Here is a 23,177-nt window from a genome sequence, read left to right as displayed (position 1 = left end):
CTGAATGCAAGGTTCGATTCCAATGGAAAACCAGCAGGACTGTTTTACTGTACAAGAAGGGAAACATCCATGTCATTGGCAACTATCACCCGATCTGCCTGTTGTCTGTCCTCTACAAGCTGTTCACTCGAGTCATCCTGAATAGGATTGGCAGAACACTAGATGAAGGACAACCATGCGAGCAAGCCGGGTTCCAAAAAGGATTCAGCACAATCGACTATATCCACACGGTAACCAAGCTCATTGAGGTTTCTCGAGAGTTCAAGATGCTGCTCTGTCTAACGTTCTTTGATTTTAGAAAGGCCTTTGATTCTGTTGAGGTGGAAATGGTCATAAAAGCCCTAGCCAAACAGGGTGTTCAAACTCAATACATCAGAACCCTCCATGAGCTGTATTATGGATTCACTACCAAGATCTCACCATTCTACAAGGAAGTGATCATCCACATCAAGAGAGGGGTTCGGCAGGGTGATACCATTTCACCGAAACTCTTCAGTGCCACCCTCAGGAACATCATGCGACGACTGGAATGGGAAGGAATAGGAGTGAAGATAGACGGTCAGCAACTACACCACCTCCACTTCGCTGATGACATCGTTCTAATAACACCAAACATCAGCCAAGCAGCACAAATGCTGGCCGACTTCAACCATGAGTGTGGAAAGGTTGGACTACAGCTGAATCTCACAAAGACAAAGTTTATGAGAAACGGTCTCATTCTTGATGTTCCATTTGCTCTCAACAGAACTAACATCTCCAAATGCAACAGTTACGTATACCTAGGTCGAGAACTCAACAGACGAATGATCTGGCACCTGAGTTGCACAGGAGGAAGAGAGCCACTTGGAATGCCTTCAAGAGCGTCAAAGAAATAGCTAAGAGGACGAAGAACCTCCAGCTCTGGGCACATCTTTTTGATTCCACCATTTTTCTTTCATTAATGTATGCCTCAGAGACCTGGGCCCTACAAAAACAGGATGAGAACGCTATTAGGGTCACCCAAAGAGAAATTGAAAGAGCTATGCTATAAGAAGGAGTATCACGCTTCACTCAAGTGAGAGAAAGAATCCAGAGTTCTGACCTCTGTCGACAATTGAGAATCAGGGACTCTGTCTCGTTTGCCAAGGCATCGAAAATCAGATGGGCTGAACACGTAATGCAATTTGGAGACGACCATTGAACTAGAGCCGCTACTGACTAGATTCCACGGGATGTCAAAACATCATGTGGCCGCCCACCTACAAGATGGTCCAACTTCTTCATCAAGACTGTGAACAATCGGATTGAGGCTCTTCATGTTCCTGAAGCGAACAGATGCCACTGGGGTACACTAGCACGCGACAGGGATGAATGGAGATGTTACTGGCACCCGCTTGAGCAAATTAATGAGTAAGTGTCAAGTGATTAAGTGATCAAGTGATTATTGTGAGTTAGATGGTTTCTCATTACTGCTCTGATGTGTTGAGATTTTTATGTATATCTTACTCAATTCTTGTAATACTCTACAAAGTTCCATGCTTGTAGGCTATTGCCTGTGTATACACATTTTGTTCTACTGGCTTCACCTGGGGCTGCTCTGTTGTAAGATACATTTCTTAGCTTTGCTTGCAGCTGGGCATGGCCATGCAATTAAGTTGTAGCAAAAGATAGGTGATCTGAAAGTGCTAGAATATCCTTTTAAGATAAGGATACTTCCATTTTTTCTTTCCTTTCATCTGGCAGTTACAAAGCATATAAATGCTGACACTATGGCAGCCATTTGGCCCAAAAGGTGCCCTTGGGAATAGAAATCTCACTTGATGGGGTAGCAGGAAGACAAAGGTGCCTCAGTAGCTGCCACCCAGCCAGCCAGACCAAAGGCCCATGTGGGACCTAATTCCCAGTTTATTTCACCTGAGAGAAAGTCAAAGTCTACCTTGGTCAAGCCACTGAGGTTTGGGGTTTTTTAATCCTAATAGACTTGATTTTATTTTAGTTTGTTGTGAGATGACATTCTTTTCTTTGAGCTATGCTACTACAATAGACATATTTCTTAAAATAAAAAAGTATTATTGATGAGAGAACAGAGGCTCAGAGAGATTAAGTAACTTGGTCAAGTTCAAAAGCCTAAGTGTCAGCACTAGAACACTATGCAGAGCTCGCATTCTTGATCTCTCCAAGAGTCTCTTAATGCTTTCCCAGCAGTGCTTGCCCAGGCTGAAAGCAATTTTGTCAGGTTTAATTCTTCCTTCTTGGTTGCACCTACCACACCCAGGGTTCGTTGTCAAGCATTATGGGGTCTGCCTCCCGACAGCAAGCCTCACTGTTCTGCCCCATGAAGAAAGATGGCTGCTAGTAGAGATGCAAGGTATCCTCGTGGACAAGGTGTGCCGGGGGCTGGAGGAGAAGCAGGGCTGGGTGCAGAGTGAGAAAGGAAGGCAACTCAAAACTTGACACTCTAGGCACCATTTCTGCTTCACTCCTGTGGGAGAAGATCGTCTCAAGTTGGGTTTGTGGTTGGCCAAGACTCACCATGAATGAACCCCTGGAAAACCCGGGTATGCGGAACTTTGTGACTGAGAACTCTGGGTTCAACTGGACCAGGAACAGAGATTCCCCTGCCCGTATCCTCCTGTCTCTGGAAACTCAGCAGTCACACCCATAAACCACCTCTGGCTGGCATCAGATAATCTCATCATCAACCACCATCCAGATTGCATGTCCTTCTCTTCCAAAAGGGAGCATGACATGATGCTCACCATAACCATGCCGTTGCCAAACCCCTTGCCAGGCTGTTTCATTCAGGTTGCCTTGGAGGGGGTAGGGTGAGACCTCCTCCCCACCCCAAGGGACTCAGTCTCAGAAGCCGAAAACCTCCAGAACTCAACTGCAGCCACGTTTACAGCCATTCTCCACACACTCAGACCAAGCCTCACCCACAAATAAACCTATTCCTGGACCCCACAGCCACATTCCAGGTCATGTGACACTTTGTACCACACACCCTACCCATACTCTCAGAGTACCGTATCACATTTGGTGGAGTTCAAAGTAGGAGGCAACCAATCTTAGAGGGAAATTTTAGAGGGAAATTTTTACACACACACACACACACACACATATATATATATATATATATATATATATATATACAACACACACACACAAGGCTCAACCTTTAACAACATGTCAGTGATCTCTTATAGAAGGGCTAAATGGTCCCTGGGTGAAATACAACAATCTTCACCTTCTTTCCTCTAAAGATACTTTCTTCTAGCATATTTAGTGTTTTTTTTTACTGTTCTGCTTTGGGGTAGGGATTGGGATTTAGGATAGAAACATCATCTGAAATATGGTGGTATCAGGGAAGGTGTAATGGTGGTAGGATTGGTGTTTGAATATTAAATGTAAGGAAATATTGTGAACTACATTATAAAATTAAAAAGTACATAAAAAAGTTGGGTTTGTGGTGTCTGGATGTCTGTTGCTGTTGGGAAGAGAGTGGAAAGAATGGAGGCGTGTGTGTGTGTGTGTGTGTGTGTGTGTGTGTGTGTGTGTGTTCGTGCGTGTGTTGGAAGGGGAGGAGAGAATGGGGGAGGGAACATGAGCATGAGTATATAAGGGTCTGTGTGTAGATGTTTGTAAAAGTGTGGGTGTGTTTCTGTGCTTGACGCCTGAGCTATGCAAGTCACTGTCACTGTCCTCCCGTTGTTCATCGATTTACTCAAGTGGGCCCAGTAACATCTCCATTTTAAGACTTGTTGTTACTGTGTTTGGCATATTGAATACGTCATGGGTAGCTTGCCAGGCTTTGCTGTGCGGGTGAGATACTCTCGGTAGCTTGCCGGGCTCTCCGAGAGGAGCGGAGGAATCGAACCCAGCTTAGCCGGGCTGACTGCGCACAAGGCAAATGCCTTACCGCTGTGCTATCGCTCAGCCACCGACAAAGCAAGTCAGTGAACTGAAAAAAAAGAGGTGAGAAACTGAGATATTTGAAATATTAAGGACAAGAAGGTGACTGACACTTTTTTTTTAAATTTTCCTGGCAAAGTAACTTACACATGTATTAATGAGCCTAGTCATTAGAAACAGCAACAACAAAAAGAGATAATTAATGTATTTTTAAAATTTTTTAATTTTTTTTTATTAGTGAGACACCATGAGGGACAGTTTTAGACTTGCAAACTTTCGTGTTTGGGTTTCAGTTATACAATGATCAAGTACCCATCCCTCCACCAGTGCCCATTCTCCACCACCAATGAACCCAGTTTCCCTCCCCCCGAGATAATTAATGTATTTTTATATATATTAAATAGTTGTGGATATTCAGCTGGATATGTTTAGATGCTTCCAACCTTGACACAGCACCATCAATCTGTAAACTATATTGGGCAATCCCTTATAAACCCAACTTTGGATTATCCAACTATCCATGGAGTTATCCCTGGTTTTATTACTAGTTTTCCCCCAGAGATAATCCTGCTTTTGTTTCCTGGTCAGCAATTGTTAGATCCTAAAATTCATGAGAGAAAGGAGTTGTCTACGAATACCACAATGCCAGAAAAAGGGAAAGTTCTCTGAAAGCAATTTTAGAATAGAAGTATTATAATAATAATGACTACTGATTAAACATGAATGTTGGAGCAAGTTTTCTGGTGTTCAAATCTAACCTTTAGTGCTTGTTAGCTATGATCTTTGGACTTTTGACCTCTATCTTAATTTTTACAAAATGTGACTAATATTTGAGCTACCTTGCAAGAACTAAATGAATTTAATGGGATACAGAAATCAACCATTGGCAGGAGTCAAAGTTATATGTGTTAGTTATTATTAGTATCACCTTCTATATTCCAAATACATATTTATAATTTTGTTTGCTTTATTGTAGTTGGGGTTTTTTTTATTTGTTTGCTTGTTTTGGTTTTGTTTACGGTCCACATCTGATGATACTTAGGGGTTACACCTGGTCTGCACTTAGAAATTATTCCTGGTGGTGCTTGGGGGACTATATGGGATGCCCAGTATCAAACCCAGATCAGCTGCATGCATAGAAAACTCCCTACCTGCTGTACTGTTGCTCCAGACATTACAGAAATTGAGGTAACATGGTTTCAGTCAGGTTAACATTGACGTTTTGATGTACAAAGTTACTGCCCTTCCATATCACCAAAGTTCCCCAAATCCTCCACTACTGTCCTTGTGTCATTTCTCCGGCTACCTCTTCTCCCCCGGGGATCATTCCATAGTTAAACCTTTATAGCACCCCTTTTGAGGCAGGTTTTCCAATTCCCTGATTTGACAAATTGAATGGGTCAAGGGTCAGAGAAATTAAACATCTTCTCCAAGGGTGGTTGCTTACTAGCTGTGACACAGCAGGCGACATGCACTGCTCTTCAATAACTGCAGCTTCCCATGCTGAGTACTCCAGGGAGGAGCCCAGGGGACAGACTGTGGGCAGACTGACATGCACACCATACCCAACACCCCACTGCTTCCCACACATGTGGGTGTGAAGACAAGACATAGCCTGCTGTTTATTTTAATCACGAATTCTTTTGATTTACACTAGAACATTAAAGTATGCTATTTAAAAAAGAAAATAGGAACAATAAGCCAGATTGGAGGAAATGGCACAGAATATGACTTAGACTAGCCCTACCTCAAAGTCAGTTCACATTTTGTGCCATAAAAATGAATACAAAATTCATGACATGACCAGTTCTACAGATCTGGTTTCTTATGAGATCCAATTTGACATTGATCAAGAGATAGAATAGACTGACTAGAGTCTGGAATTCTCATTTATTTTTTGGAGCTGGGGGCGAGATGGAAATGAAAATCCTCCCTGTTACAGTTCCTAGTTTATTCTGAGAATATACGGACACTGGATTGTGTTTCTAACTTTAAGTCTCACAGAGCCACTTTTTTGGTTTATACCTGAGAAAATCAGATTTTATCAGCTGGGTTTATAAGTGGGGTAAAAGTGAGATCAAATCACTTTTATATCACATAAAACCCCCTTCCCTGGCCTTTATATGATCTATCAGGAAATCTAAATTAGACATTCTTCAGGGAGATATAACCTTGAAATGTACAGCTTTATTTGTTCTTCTCATGAAGAGAAAAACCCCATGTTTTCAAAATGAGAAAGAACTGCACTTATAAATATATCGATCAATATTTGTTTAAAAGGGAGTGGAAAATTTGGGCGGGAGTTAATTAGACCTTTTTCTTAGTTTCTCCATGAGTTTTCTTATTAATTTCCTAATTCCCTGTAGCTTGAGAGATGCTAATTAATTCAAGAAGCCATAATAGCTAATCATTGGCTAAATAAATCTGAAATGTAGTGTCTGTCACTGGAGATATAGCAGCTCATTGTAATTAAAATCATCAATTTGTGAAGTAATGTAAATAAAGGTTATTGTATCCTTCTTTCTACTTCAGGAAGTGTTAACCCTTTGCACAGCCACCAGAAAATCCAAGATTTCTTTTATTTTATTTATTTATTTTTTTTGCTTTTGGGGTCACACCTGGTGATGCACAGGGGTTACTCCTGGCTCATGCACTCAGGAATTACTCCTGGCGGTGCTCAGAGGACCATATTGGATGCTGGGAATCGAACCCAGGCGTGCAAGGCAAACGCCCTACCCACTGTGCTATCGCTCCAGCCCCGAAAATCCAAGACTTAAAAAAAGGAAAAAGACATTTATAGATTCCTGAGTTGGGATATAACTCATTCCAGGTGTGTTGTCCATGAACATTACAAACCCATGCAGAACTAAATGGCCTTGAAAATCAGCATGGATAATGCTAGAGAACTCAGTATTGTTGTCTTAAAAGAGATACGATGTCAGAAGAATGAAAAACACTCTTCAAATGGTGACCTTTATAAACGTTCAGGCCTACATAAAAGCAAGCATTCTGAGCCTGAGATTCAACTTTTAAGCAATACATATATGCAAATGTCCATTCATTTTGTGGCTCACAGTGATCTTACCTGATGAGCACTCAGTGCAACTGCCTACAGCAGCTGGAATGTCCTGTGAAGGGACAGGAAAGGTTGCCTTAACAACATAGGATGGCAGGGCTTAGCCAAAATGATCACAGATCTCGGGAACAGATGCACGCATGCTTGGTCACTGCAGCAAGCTGCAGTGTGAGATGGGGGTAGGTGGAGGAAGTCATAGAGTTCAGATCTCCACTAAGTCCAAAGTTAAGCGCCCATGGTGGCTTTGGTGGCTTGCCCTTTGACCAAAAGAAATCCATCTTTATTGTAATCAGCTCAAGAATCACTTGATAATGAAGTCATGAATCTAACTTCTTGCAGAAAATCACAAGTTTTAGAGGCAAAATAAAAATCTGTTGCTCACAGATACATTCTGGTGTATTTTGCATTTTGGAATCTCTTTTGATTTTTGTTTTTAGTTTGGGGCCACACCCAACAGTGGTCGGGGCTTACTCTGTGCTCAGGGATTATTCCTAGCAGGACTCCAGGGACCATACTGGGATCGATCTGGTTGACCACATGCCAGGTAATTGCTTTATCCACTGTATTATCTCTCCAGATTCTAATTTTGTACTTCAGTCAAAAAACCCAAGTTTGAGTTTAAAAAAAGAACTGAAACTCTTTAGGTTGAAAGTGATGTTGGTAAATGAAAAAGAATTTTACTTTATGTAATTTATTTTAGTAAAGATTGTTACTGCTCAAAGGGCTACTCCTGAATGTAGCTTCAGACAAAACAGAAGCCTGGCTTGGCCTAGAACCCAATAAACTTGTTATGCAGATAGTTTTAGCCTTGGGGAAAGGGCTGATGATGAAACCACACCTAAACCTGTACTCCACAGAGGGGACAAAAATCACCAGGCAGGGTCATAGCTTGTGGATGAGCATCTGCATGGAATTGATGTGAACATCATATTTAGTTTATCCTAACTAAGCTGTCAGGAGTCATGCTTTGACAAATGCATGACCAACATAGATGAATAAGTTAATTATCACTAACCAAAGTTTCGGGACCAAACAGGCTGATACTTCCTTTTTAATTCCTTTTAAAAGCCCCTTCAAACAGGCCCAGTACTGGGATTTCAGATCTTCTTAAAAATCTCCCCCTAGAGTTCCCAAATTAAAAGAACCTAGAACAAATCTGAAAGACAGTGTTTGGCATTCATGACACCTCTCCCCCATGTACTCACAATCTTTCTTCTCCCCACTCTGCATTCTGTCTCTCTGTCTGTCTGTGTGTATGTATGTCTCTTGCACACATGCGTGTCCTCTGTCATACAGTTATAATCACTAGAGCATACCCAGGACAACTGGTTCAAACCCCTGCAGCAATCAATAAGAGGTCAGTCAGATCCCTTGGTGAGTAGTGACCGTTAAGGAACAGAAAGACTCTGCTATGGTTCAGCAATCACATGGTTCCAGTGTATGAAAGGTTTTAAAACTGTTAGATTTTTCTGGTCCTGCTCATTCTTTATAGAGAGCCAGATTAGTTTACTGTAATATAATGCATCATGGCTCAGTCTACCAAGGGAATTAAAGTAATTATCTGGGTAATTCAGGCTAAAAACTCTCCCTGAAATAATCAGATAATCATCTTCTTCACCCCAGTTCCACCAACAAAGTTTATAATCTAAAGGTCTTAATCCTTGATCCTTCTTCCCCTTACCTCCCAACATCGACGATGTAAATATAAAAGCAAACGAAAGCTTTCTCTTTAAATAGATATTTCTGATCAAGTGACTGTCAATATTTATATTTAATTAAAAGATTTATATAAATAGAATAAAACAGTAAGGTCAAATTTGGCAGGTGAGTAATGATGGCAGCCTCTGAGAGGCTGGCTCCTGTGTAAAAAAAAAAGAAAGTACTATTTAAGAATAGTTAACATGTTTCTAACTAAAGACTTAAAATATAATGATTAGTCCCTAATCTTGAGTTATATTCTTAAAATGTTGTAAAAGGAGAATTCATGGTTAAAGAATCTAAATTCTTCATGGGTGAAATAGAATTGGGAGGGTTGAGGTTAGGAAAGAATTTATAAATAATACCTATGAAATATATGGTATTTTTACTAATAAAAATAATAAGGACAATTTCTTAAATAAGAAAAAGATTGACATTTCCCCATATATAAATTAGTAATAAAACAATCACTTAATTTCCATATGCATTCATTAGTTCCTCAGAACAGCTTCTAATGAAGCTGATTTTCCTTCTCTTGCAGTTTTAACAAAGTGATTTTGTTTGCTCCTAGAAAAATGTATAGTAAAGGTACTATTTTCTATGTTTAGTCCTCTATGCTCATATAGAGATCTTTCTAAGTCAAAATGAATGCAACTAGAATTCTCTGAGTTGGAGAAAATATAAGCAGATTAAAATGGCTATAAAATAGGATTTGCCAGAAGAAAATATCAGTGATAGAGAGGGATTTCTAGACTGAGCTTAATCCTTAAAATTCCAACCCCATTATCAGTTATGTGCTTTTAATTCCCCAACCACCAAAGAATGCTGTGTGTGTTTAAGAACACAAAACTTCCCAGAAAAGTACGCACAAGCCAAACTTTGTTGAGTCAAGTCACATTTTCAGTGGTGTCCTGAGAGCTTCGGATAGGAAGGTGTATTGGTGAATATATAATGGGCTTTTCTAGGCCAGCAGTGCAGAGAAGGACTTTCAAGGGTATCTGTGTACAGCAATGGGATGAGAAGGTAAACTCTTTGGATTCAGTCTTTGCTAGCAAAATTACCATGGGAATTTTCTTTCCCTGGAGTGGTCTGAAATATAATCCTAGTCAGTCCTTTTCCAAAAACTGTGATTTCTTCTTTTTCTTTCTTTCCTTCCTTCCTTCCTTCCTTCCTTCCTTCCTTCCTTCCTTCCTTCCTTCCTTTTTTTCTTTCTTTCATTTCTTTATTGGGTGACAACTGGCGATGCTTAAGGATTACTACTGGCTCTGCCCTCAGGAATTACTCCTGACAGTGCTCAGGGGACCATATGGGGTGCCAGGGATCAAACCCAGGTCAGTTTCATGCAAGGCAAACCACCCTACCTGCTGTACTATCACTCTGGTCCTCTATGATTTCTTTTATTCCCAAATTCCCAGAAGTCACTTTTCCTCTATTTCTAAGTGATCATCATCCTTTTGGCTGTATATTTTCTTTTTCTCAACATTGCCAGGCTTCTGGTCTATTCTGCAGTCCTAGCTGAAGTATCGGGGTGGGAGGGACAAAGAGATGCCTGAGACCCCTGATCTTGAACTTCACAATCACATTCCAACATATCTCCTTAGTAGAGTTCCTCAAGTTCTGGCCCACTCCACTCTCTGGAGGACGATGGCACAAATATAGGAGTGATTGGACAAGTAATTGAAGAGAACTTGAGCTATGTGGCATTTGAAATGAAAATGAAATACAAATGCATAACTCTGTATTTAAAACCCCTAGAGAGGTTGGAGCGATAGCACAACGGGTAGGGTGTTTGCCTTGCACGCGGCCAACCCAGGTTTGATTCCTTTACCCCTCTCAGAGAGCCTAGTAAGCTACCAAGAGTATCCCACCCACACAGCAGGGCCTGGCAATATACTGAGAATATTCTGCCTGCACAGTAAATCCTGGCAAGCTACCCGTGATGTTTTGATAGGCCAAACACAGTAACAAGTCTCACAATGGAGATGGTACTAGTGCTGCTTGAGCAAACCAATGAACAACAGGAGGAATATGCTCTAGTGCTACAGGAATCAAATAGGTTTTAGAATTCAGAATTTTATCAAATTTTAGAAAATTAAATCAGCACATTTGCTATATGTTATATAACATTCGCATCAGGATCTGGGGCAGCATACTGTAATCAAATGCATTATTATATCTACAGCAATTCACATGAATATTCACACAGAGTGAGATAAGTAAGGACTATAAATAGTCTCACATCAGTTTAGGGCATGTGTTGGTACCAAATCAGTTCACATGAGGTCAGACCTTGCAGTTAGTTGAACTCAAGGCAAAACAAAAATAGGCCTCCCACCCCCTCAAAAATATAAAAAAGTTTTTCAAATCTTGGTTTTTAAATTATGGGTATGGGATTATTGATCTGTTATGATTAAGTACATGACCAAAAGATATACTCTACTTTATTGCCCTGTCTCTTTGTGAAAGCTAAATCTATTCACAGACATAGACGAGAGAAATTTGTATTGATCCTCCCCTGTTTATAAAGTATTTGGCCATGTTATTTTTTTTCCATGAGTCTACATACCTTATTTGGTATACTAGACACTGAAGATAACTCTTCCAAGCTCATATGGTTATATATGGCTTTTATTATGATGTTGCTGTTGTTTTGGGCCAAACCAAGGAGTGGTGCTTGAGGCCACTCCAAATTCAGTGCTTGGGGCGACTCTCAGTGGTGCTCTGGGGCCCTGGGAGTGTCAGGGACCAAACTCAAGGCTCCAACATGCAAAGCAAAAGACTGCTCCAGCCATTTGAATCATTTACCTAGGCCTGGATATGGCTTTTAATGCCTAGTTTAGAGTCCAGACCCCACAGTTCACCAGGCTTCTACCAGGTGTGTCCCCAGTCACCTAGGTTTTCATCTTGGTTTCTGGTCTTTGACTCTTGACTTTGCATTCCTCCCTGGACCTCCAGTTTGACATCCTAACTTTGTTTACTCAATCATCCTAGGAACTAGAATCCAGCTCCCACACTATAGATTTCAGAGAAAACTTCATTTCAAAACTATGAAACATCTTTTGAAGTTTGGGTCTTCACTGGTGCCACAGTGGACCTCCACATTTTGAACATTGAGTCCCACCCTTTTCACCAAGACCCATTGAGAATATTTGCCCCTGGAAGACTAGATTCTCAGATATATGTGACCCATGTGATCAGGGAGGCTGATTATACCCAAGAGTCCGATGGAACTCCTTATTTTTTAAATCCTGCAAATTCATCTTCTATCATTTACTGGAACAAATTCTGTTTTACAACATGCTGCTAAGCATAACAACTATGAGCGCCAAGTAGATTCCATGGCTGAGATTCTCCAACCATTGTTCAAGACCTTGCTGGATAAGCAATTTCAGTGGAATAAATACTCACTGTGAAATAAAGTGGTTGAACTCCTCACACCATTTTTCCGGATGAAGTAAAGTAGGTGGAGGATTTCTGAAAAACAAAAGCAATTTTTTTCTTTAAAAAAGTTTCAGTTAAAGCAAAAGATCAACCTGTCTTTTCTGATATCACACTAAACAGCTCTGATCAGATCTATTCTGCTTTTCTTCCCTGCATGGAAATCATTCATTAGTGTTAAGTTATAAAGTGCCAGTTCCTATTTATTTAGTGCTTCATTTTCATTGATTCTAGTCTTCTTATGTTCACCGCTTTCTTTATACAGATCAAGAACATTTCTTAAAAAATGGACATGCTAATAAGAGGCAAGAAAAGAATAGCATCATTAGAACTTAGAGCTATTATTAATGCTACAAGAACATATCAGCCTCATATTAGGGCTTGTTAAGAAATAGACTCCAATATTACAGGATTTTCAGAGCATTATATACCATTTGATTTAGTGACATGATACATTTAAAGTATATTGAAAATTCATTGGTCACATTTTTATTTCCTAAATGTTGGTTTATGAATAGACACCAGAGAAAGTAAAATGGTGAAGACAATGTTCCAGACTCAGAGAAGTACCAGGGAGTGAAGGGGATAGACATTTAATCTGAGTCTTAAAGGCCCAAGAGAATTTGAGAAGAGCTAAAAACTGTGGTCATCAGTCTGCTTCCTGATAAGAAGGCAGGAAAAGGTGTGAGGGAAAAAACTCTGTATTAAACTGGTAAAATCTGGGGCTGAAAATATGTTACAACAGTTAGGATTCTTGCCTTACATGAGGCATCCCATATGGTCCCCTGAGACCATCAGAAGTGATCCCTTCTGAGTGCAGAGCCAGAAGTAAGACCTGAGAACAACTAGTTGTCCCTCCTTACACACTAAAAAAAAAGAACAGAAAGAAAAATCTGATTTTATCTGATTATAAGTCAGATTATAAAAAATATGACATTGCTTATCACTGATGTTTTCTTTTCCTATCTATAAATAAAAAAGGGGTTCTGTGGGCAAGTGAAGTTAATAATAAATGAAGTAAATGACATTGCACATAAGAATTATTGAATTATGTGTCTAATTTTTAAAACCATTATATGTGGGTTTTGTTTGAAGCAGGTAAAAGCCAGAGGTCACACAACTTTAGTGGGTAGAACAGGAGTCAGTAAGAATGAACTGAAATATAAAATACATCATTTAATGGGGCTGGGAGTACAGCGGGGAGGGAGTCTGCCTTGCATGCACCTGGGTTTGATCCCCAGCTCTCCATATGAACCCCTGAGCATGTTAGGAGTAATTCTTGAACACAGAGACAGGAGTAACCCCTGAGCACCACTAGGCATGGCCCCCAAAACAAACAAAAAAATCATATAATATGATTTCAAGTTTTTTTCCTCTACCCACCCTCTTCTCATTTCCTACAGAACAATTTTTAATCTAGCACCATGCTACCAAACAAAGACCATTTTCTTAAGAACCTTGAAGCTAAATGTGACCATGTCACTGAGATGTGGCCAGTGACATTTAAGTAAAGTTCTGTAGTGTTCTCAGAAAGTCTTCTTAGAAGAGAGGAGACACACTATCTTACATCGGCCCCTTTTCTGCTCTCCAGAGCATGGGTCTGGAGCTTGAGCAGTCATTTTAGACATGAGGTGAACATAAAGTAAACATGAACTGAGTTTAGCCATGAAGATAGATTTTTTTTTTGCTTTTTGGGTCACACCTGGCAATGCACAGGGGTTACTCCTGGTTCATGCACTCAGGAATCACTACTGGTGGTGCTCAGAGGACCATATGGGATGCTGGGAATTGAACCTGGGTTGGCCGCGTGCAAGGCAAACGCCCTACCCACTGTGCTATCTCTCCAGCCCTGAAGATAGATTTTTAAAATAGATTCATGACACTGCAATTCTCCTATACAAGTTCTAGACTGTTTCCCCCAGTCTTCCCTAATGAGAAAAATTAAATTTACTCTTCATACTCATTTGTTTATATAACCAATCCTAATGACTTTTTTTCTTTTTGGGTCACACCCAGCGATGCTCTGATGTTACTCCTGACTCTGCACTCAGGAATTACTCCTGGTGGTGCTTGGGGGGCCATATGGAATGCCGGGGATTGAACTTGGGTTGGTCACATGCAAGGCAAAATGCCCTACCCGCTGTACTATCACTCCACCCCTGAATTTTTTTAATTCAGAGAACCATCCTTTGATTAGCAAACAATTTGATAAAAGACATTTTGAAGTGCCAATACAAAGATATGTGGCAACATATGAAGGATGACTTACTCAGAGGAGTCACAGAAGACTTTATACAGAAGTTGAGCTTTAGGTGAATATTAGGTTTGGTTGGATTTTCAATACAAAGTAGAGGAAAGCCACTTTCATCTTAGGAAACAACAAATTACTAAGATATAGAAATATAATTTTGATAAGTTCAAAGACCACATAAGTAATTTTTTGAACGTACACTTATGATTGTTTAGGGTCTGAAATGAGATCAGAGGGAAAAAATTATGGGAAGGAAAAATGATAAGAGAGAAAATGTATGATTTCTCTGTACTGTATAAGAATTTAATTATCCTTCAAATCTTCTGATTAAAAAACAGAATAAAATTATCTTTGTCCCCAGCTATAAAGAACAGAGTTCCATTATTTTGGAAGCTGCCTCTTTATCTAACTATACCATTTACCAATATTTGCATTTATCTTTCCCTTCCAAATGTTAAGTTATACAAATACCATGAGATAGTTTCTGCCTCAGTAGTAAAGTAACATTGGCTGACTTCAATTATCTGAGGGTGCATATCTGTGAGCCTTCCCAGCAGTACCTCTGGGATGTGGAGGGCACCTATCAATAAAAAGACTATCCAAAACATCTCAATTGCCCTTCTTAGAATTTCAACTTTCATTGCTGTTCTAAGTTTCCTGTCCATTCTATTCTCACTTAGGTCAGTTTCTCAGAAAACAGCTGCCTAAGCAATCTACTCTCTATTCAACTTAATTCATCCCTAAAGCAGTTAACCATGACCAAGCGTAAAGACAGAGTGAACAGGCTTGATTAAAACAACCCTTGTTGGCTTGACATTGGCCAGCTGAGCATGGAGGGAAATCCCGTTTGCTTTAATTAGGGAACTACTTGGCAAGGGCCCATGGGAGAAATGGATGGCAAATGTCTACTCTTGTGTAGACAACACTGTACCTTTCCATTGTCCTCTTATTTCTCAGCAGAATCTATGGCCAAAGGTCACCACTGATATATTAGCCTGAACCTATGCAACTGGACAAAGAGCAGAACAGCAGATCACCACTCATCAGGCTACAACTGGTCCTTGGTGGCCTATTCTGAACTCTACATAAGGAAATATCTTTGAAGCTTGATGTACTAGAATTTGGTTTAAGAGCTCATTTGACCTTGTGGATGCTGTGCCTTTCCTGGACTCCATCCATCATTCTTAGGTTCAGTAGATTGAGAACTTGTGGAAAGATTAGCTCTATAAAGATTACCCAAAGGAATCTGAAAACTTTTCAATACTTTGTTTGGACTGGCAATATAAATTCTAGTTCTCTTGATAAAATGAAACACAACAGACAGTAGCAATGCTATGTTTTTGGCTCCTTTCAACACAGATGCAAGCTGTAACATTGCTCTGACTCTCTCTCTCTCTAAAAGGGGCTGAGAGATGTTTCACACACTGTGTGATGGGAGAGTAAGTGCACAGCCAGGATTCAGAGATGGGTGAACTTCAGTCCACAGTAGCAGAGCTGGTGAGAGTCTACAGGACATATACATGTAAGTGACTGCAGGGCCTGTGAATTTGAACAACTAGATCTCACTTGGCTATTTATATAAATAGGCAAGACAGTGTAGAAAAAGAGATGCCAGTGAAGGAAAAAGACTGTTTAATTTGAGTTTGTATGGATTTTGTTTCTGTGGGGGTTTTTTTGTTTTGTTTTGTTTTTTCTTTTTGGGTCACACTCGGCGATGCTCAGGGGTTACTCCTGGCTCATGCACTCAGGATTTACTCCTGGCGGTGCTCAGAGGACCATATGGGATGCTGGGAATCGAACCAGGGTTGGCCATGTTGGCTGCATGCAAGGCAAATGCCCTACCTGCTGTGCTATCGCTCCAGCCTCTGTTTCTGTGTTTTGAACACACAATTCAACTTCTAGAAAGATGAGTTCCTGCCCACAAAGAGCATTAGGATTAGGAGGCTTGGAGCAAGGGGTAATGGTGAAGAGAGGCCAAGACCTCTTCTATGCCCACTACTGACACCATTATCCTGAGTCCTGTAAGTAACAATGCAGATAAAGTTAACCTTCTTCCCCTCAGAGCCTCGGTTGAACATAATGACTTGCTGAACAGTCAGATCCAATTCATTTAAGATCCTGAAATAGAGACACAGCTGATTGGACTGAGGGAAGTGCATGACCAGAGAACAGCCCCTCCTAATTTAATCCAAAGATCTGTTCTGCAGAATGACTCAAAATGATAAGATGGGTCAATCTGATTGTGTTTAAAGGTTATTTGGGTTTGTTATTTTGTTGTTGTTTTTTGGAAAGGAAGGAAGTTACAGACAAGAGAATAAGATAGTTTAGTAATGGGAACCAAAGCTGATAGATTCATATTTAAGGAGGCTGATGGAGAGATCAGACAGGACAATATGCAGTTTAAATTTTAGAAAGCAAAAATGATGACAAGGCAGAAAAGCAGGGAACAGAGAAGAAATGGACCAGGGAGAGGAGGAAGATGGAGATGTGCCACACAGTACCAAGAAGACCCTGTGAAAAGAGACCTGTAATTTGTTCTTGAGTTCATAATGGCTTCTCCCTCTGATCAACCTAGAATATAATTGGTGCTGGGATTCTGCACGTGGTACTAGTTTTCTCCTGCACATTTACTGGGAGATGAATCTATGCAGAGGGCTTTCTAACCTACACCTCTTGTCTTGATTTCCTCACTGCCTTGTGTCTTCATCTACTATCTAGAATGTCCAGTATTATCTTTCCAGGGTACCTTAAACTCATCGAGTTAAAAATCATCTCCCTCTACTAACTTGCATTCATCTGATTACTAAAATCATAAATATGGATGGTCTCTATGCATTTCCTTAATATCACATTTAATTGGTAAAAGCAGAATAATGTTACAACCCCCAGAATCCAGGAACATACTACCAATCATAAAACAAGGGACTTGGGTAATTCTGAAGGACCTAGAGATGGATTACTTTGTCTAGGTGGATGGGTTCAATTTAATCTCAAATCTTCAAAAGCAGATGAGGAAGACAGGAAGAAAATTAATGGATATAGATACATTGGGAGTGTGAAGCAAAACTGAAACCACCATTGCTGCTTTTGTAATTGGGTAACAGAACCATGAGCCCGAGAATTTGGTGGTCTTGGGAAGGTGGGAATGAACCTCAGCTACCACTCAACAATGAAATGGAAATCTGAGTTTCATAAATGCAAGAAACTGAAATCTGCTAATAATCTGATTGAGCAAGGAAATTGAGCTAGATTCTCTAAAAAGCCCTGATACCTTGTTTTTAACTCAATGTGATTCATGTCAGATATCTAACCTACAAAACTGTCTAACATATGCACACAATTATTCACTGCAATACTTAGCACAATAGCTAGGATACGAAATAACCTAAGTAATAACTAATAACAAAGGAGTGAATTATGAAGGTCTGGTATATATAGATAGATATAGATACACACAAAAATGCTATGTAGTTTCAAGGAATGATAAAATCATGCAATTTTCTGCAGCTTGGATGGAACTGGACAATATCATGTTAAGGGAAGTCAGATGGACAAATATCAGATGATCTCAGTTGTCTGTTGTATATAGCATAATAAGATATATAGAATAATTAGGCGAGAAAAATGAAAGTTATCAGTCAAACAGGGTGATCTATAATCACCTAGATTATAAAAATGAGAACAAGAAAGGAAAGGAATCAAGGCAGGAGGGAGAGTAAGAAGAGGCGGGCTAGAGGTAACAGGGGCAGGGGCAGGACCTCAGCATATTGATGGTGTAGAGGTGAGTATATGTATATATCTAAACTGTAGAGTAAACGACACTGAAAACATGAGATCCAAAGCACAACAGTGAAACTTAAAATTTTGCCTTTAAAAAGAGAGGAGAAAGGAGGTAGGGACGAGTGGTGGTAGGAGTTGGCAATAGAAGAAAACCTGGGGACTTTGGTAAAGGGAAATTGTACATCATGGTGCTTTAATTTAAAAATTAATAACTTAATAAGACCTTATATTATACTAAATTTGTGCTGTTTATTTTTTTAATTTTCATTAGTGAAACACCATGAGGAACAGTTGTAGACTTACAAATTTTTGTGCTTGGGCTTCAGTTATACAATGATCCAGTACCCATCCCTCCACCAGTGCCCATTCTCCATCATTTACATTTTTTAAAAAATTTTTGTTAGTGAAACACCATGAGGTACAGTTGTAGATCTACAAATTTTTGTTTTTGGGTTTCAATTGTACAATGATCAAACACCCATCCCTCCACCAGTGCCCATTTTTCACCACCACGGGTCCCAGTATCCCTCCCACTCCCTATCCCCCCATCCCACCTGCCTCTGTGGCAGGGTATTCCCTTTTGTTCTCTCTCTCCTTTTGGGTGTTGTGGTTTTCAAAAGAGGCATTGAGTGGCAATCATGTTTGTTCTACAGTCTACTTTTAGCATGCTTCTCCCATCCTGGGCGGATCCTCCCAACACCCTTTATTTGGTGCTCCTTTCTCTATCTGAGATCCCTTTTCCCCTAGAATATGTGGCTGGCCTCCAAGCCATGGAGCAAAACTCCTGTTTTAAACTGCTACATTTGTGGTAATTTTTAGGACAGTGGTAGAAAATTAATTAGCACTGTACTTAGAGCACACAGTGCTTAAATATCCTAAAGCAGGTCCAGTTCTTTTATGCCTTTGCACAGCTTGCATCTTTCGTTTAGAATACTTTTCCCAGCTTATCAATCTAGAAGGTTCTTTTACCTCTCATGTTGTATCTTCAGTGCCCGACTCAGAAGCAATCATTAATTTTTTAATAAATTAAAGACCATATAAATGACAGCACGCAAACATATATAGATTCTACATAAGCCAAAAAATTATAACAGGATAAAATACGACTAAGTCCCCAAAGTAACATAAAATTAGAAAAATACACAACAGTTTTTTTTTTAGAGGTGAAAAAATTTCAACTAAATTTTTCATAGCAAGCAAGGTTTGAGGAGAAAGGAATCCTCTCAGATAGTGACGTGGAGTTATATTTGATCATGTAAGTCTCAATCTTCAACTTCTGGAACACCAAAGTCCCCAGGTTCCTGAACATAATTGACTGAAATGAGAAATTAAATCATGCTTTAAACTTCATTATATATCACCATATTATATATATAGATTTATGGTGGGTTGAGAATAGAAGAGTATCAATAATTAGCCACATTTGCTGCATATTATCTTCATGGTCTATGATATATTCACATACAGGTCAGTGGGATGCCACTACAATTCTATGAAATAGAAATTATTACTCCAGCTTTACAGTGAGAAAACTGCACTTTAAATTAAGTTTTCTTCAAAACATCCAATAATAATGGAAGAAGCAGTCTTTAAGTCAGGTATTTCTGTCTTTAATGTCCATATGCTACCTTGCCATTTTCTGTATTTTAGCTCATGAAAAGTCCATTACTTTGGAACATAAAGTAAGAGAATGTACATGCAACAACAGCTACAACAACAACAAAAGGACAGAAAACCAATTAACAAGCAACACCTTTAGAAGGTGCAAAATGAAATGCTCAAACATTAAAGCACCCACACTGCAGCAGAGAGTGAGTGAAAAATTTCTCAATGAGACTGAGTTAATTAAGAAAGACTCCCTGGAAGTTGAGAATTTTGAAGCAGGTGCTAAAAAGAGGGGAAAGAAACCAGTTTTGGGGAGAGGAGTTTGTGAAAAACAGAGAGGGAAAGATATAATGACTGGAGAAAAATAATTATAACTAATCATTAACACAGTTTTCTTTTATTTTTCCTTAAATTTTTATTAGTGAAACACCATGAGGTACAGTTGTAGACTTACAAATTTTTGTGCTTGGGTTTCAGTTATACAATGATCAAATTCCCATTCCTCCACCAGTGCCCATTCTCCACCACCACCAGTCCCAGTGTCCCTCCCACCCCCCTTCCCCCCATCCCACCCTACCACTGTGGCAGGGCATTCCCTTTTGTTATCTCTCTCCTTTTGAGTGCTGTCTCTTGCAAAAGAGACATTGAGTGGCAATCTTGTTCGGACTATAGTCTACTCTCATCACACATTTTCCATCCTGAGAAGAACCTCCCAACACCCTTTATTTGGTGCTCCCTTCTCTATCTGAGCTGCCTTTTCCCCTAGCATGTGCGGCTGTCTTCAAAGCCATGGAGTAATCCTCCTGGTACTTATCTCGGCTATTCTTGGGTGTTAGTGTCCTATTTTGTTACTTTATGTTCCCCAGATGAATGTAATTTTTCTATGTCTATCCCTCTTTTTCTGACTCATTTCACTTAGCATGATACTTTTCATGTAGTACCACTTGTATGTATATTTCATGACTTCATCCTTTCTGACAGCTACTTAGTATTCCATTGTGTAGATGTACCAAAGCTTCTTTAACCAGTCATCTGTTCTTGGGCACTCAGGTTTTTTCCAGATTCTAGCTATTGTAAACAGTGCTGCAATGAACAGACAACTGCAGATATTGCTTCGACTATACTTTTTTGCCTCTCCAGGGTATATTCCCAGGAGGGGAATTGCTGGGTCAAATGGGAGCTCAATTTCTAGTTTTTTGAGAATCGTCCATACTCAACACACAGTTTTCAATGAGAAGTGAGCTTAAAAGATAATTTATTTGTTTACTGATAAAGGCAAGAAAGCAAGAAATTTGAGTTCATTTTACTGTTCTGAGTATTCACTTTAGCAACAGAGTTGCCATCTTTCAAAAATGGGCAGATTCACTAACGAGATTCAATATTAATTGTGAGTCCATATCTTGTCCCTGAGTATTACTACCCAGCCCCATTCTAAGTTGCTCTTCTTCACTTAGTATGTTTTACCTGTTAAAATGGAATTTTAAGGGGAACACTGCAGAAATGTTTAATACAGAAAATATTAAATGAATTTGTTTTTATAATGCATTTGTAGTTGGGGATAGCAGAAATGGAATTATGTACTACATATAAGTATCCTGGTACTTGGGTTTTTGTTTTGCTTTTGTTTTTATTCAGTGAAAGATCTTGAGATCACTTCAGGTCAACTTTATAACTAAATAACATTCTACAATGTGAGCAGACTTACTTTATTTTGCGTCTTCATCTAGTCACCACTAGTGGATATTCATGCAGTTCTATTTATTTTCACTAGAAGGCTAAGTGGCTTATAAACACCACTTTGGATGGGATTCTTTGTCTTTAAAATTTCTTGAAAATATTTTCTTGAATTCTTTAAAGACATTTTAAAAAATTCTTTCAAGATGTTTCTTCTCCAGTAGCAAATACCTACTGTCAGTGAACACTTAGCATCTTACCACATAACATTAACACAAATTTGTTTCATTGCCTCAAGGTGGCCCAGAGAGCAATTCCAGAACAGAGGAGAATATCACTTGCAAATGAGAGTCCATAAACACACCTGTGAAAGGTAACCCTGAGCTGTTCAACTCCACTGGGTCAAGCTCTGAAGCTGCTACTGGGTGCCCTTGTGCCACTTGTGAGAATCTGTTTCCTGTTTCCAACAGTCAAAAGACATGCTGTGGTTCTGTTGAAGGGGAGCCACTGGGGATAAAAACTAAAAAACTGAAGAAATCAGAAAATAAAGGATGCAAAACAACACAGGAATTGCCATCACAATGCTGGACACTGCAAAAACAGTTTTGTCCTCAGTGAAGGACAAAACTAGGTCTGGGTGGGAAAGATAATTTTTGCTGGAAACGCAGCATCTCTCAATCTGGGCTGCTGCTTTCAGGGAAATGGTGGAGGGAGGGAAGAGAAGGAGGAGAGCAAACAGAACACTAGATGGGGCAGTATCTGAAAGGGAGCAAATGCAAGTGTAGGATCAGGAAAATATCTTTCTGTTTGCTTGTTCTGGGGTCATACCTGGTGATAATAAGGGGTTACTCTTTGGTCTGTGCTGATGGATGACTCCTGGCAGACTGAGAAGATCATATGGGGTACCGGGGATCAAAGCCCGGTCTTTTGCATTCAAGGCAAATGCCCTACCATTGTACTACCACTCCAGCCATTTAGGTTAGAAAAATACCTTTGTCCTCTATCCTTTAAAATCTCAACTGGGTTTTCTGTAAAAAAAAATGACAGATTAACTAAGGGAAATCATACAAATGATTTACTTATTTATGTTTTAGGGCCACATCTGGCAGTTCTTAAGGACTTACTCTTGGTGCTATGATCAGGGAACACTGACGGCAGTGCTAAGGTCAGTTGTGTGCACGGCAAGGGCCTTACCCCCTGTGCTATCTTTTTGGACCTTATTATCTTAGGTTTTTTGGACAACTTTGCTGTCTTGTGGGGATACTCCCAGCTCAGTGCAAGGGGTCATTCACAGCAGAGCATTAGGGAACTATACAGTGCTGGTGATCACATCTGAGCCTCCTGCATACGAAGCAAGTGCTCAGATCTTTTGAGCTACCTCTCAGTCCCAGACAAATTTATTGAAGTGCTATGTGGCACCTGCCCCCACGCCTGGCTATTCCTCGCCGGGGCCCCTTGGAGGGGAGCGGGTTGAGCTTTCCTCCCCGCCCTGACCAGGGCCCCGGCAGCCGAAGACCTCCAGGATCAGCCACCACCATGCTGAGACCACTCTCTGCACACCTGAAGGTACTGGCAGAGGGACAAAGCCACGTGGGCTCCGGGGCCAAGATCTCCAAGCCTACTCGGATTGGAGTCGAGCATCCTTCACCCAGACCCTCCAAATTCCAGTAGGCGGGGGTCACACCCACCAACTGGCCCCCTGGCGCCATGTAATCCCATCAGCGGCCAAGACTCAGAGACTATAAAAACCAGCTCCCGGAACTG

The 23,177-nt window shown here is 40.1% G+C and overlaps 1 protein-coding gene across 1 annotated transcript in view; it reads right to left on the bottom strand.

Moving 5' to 3' along the window:
- The window catches only part of LOC130019802 (myosin-IIIb), a 410,050-nt gene that overhangs the window by 173,872 nt on the left and 213,001 nt on the right, over positions 1-23,177 (bottom strand). Inside the window, exon 9 of the mRNA XM_056110474.1 lies at positions 12,074-12,139. Coding sequence (XP_055966449.1) covers positions 12,074-12,139 — 66 coding nt within the window. The remainder of the gene's footprint in view (positions 1-12,073; positions 12,140-23,177) is intronic.

The sequence above is a fragment of the Sorex fumeus genome, unplaced genomic scaffold (assembly GCF_029834395.1).
Source record: "Sorex fumeus unplaced genomic scaffold, SorFum_2.1 ptg000009l, whole genome shotgun sequence".
NCBI classification, from domain to species: Eukaryota; Metazoa; Chordata; class Mammalia; order Eulipotyphla; family Soricidae; genus Sorex; species Sorex fumeus.
Note: the sequence above shows the minus strand (reverse complement) of the source record. Positions and strands in the feature narration are given on the sequence as shown.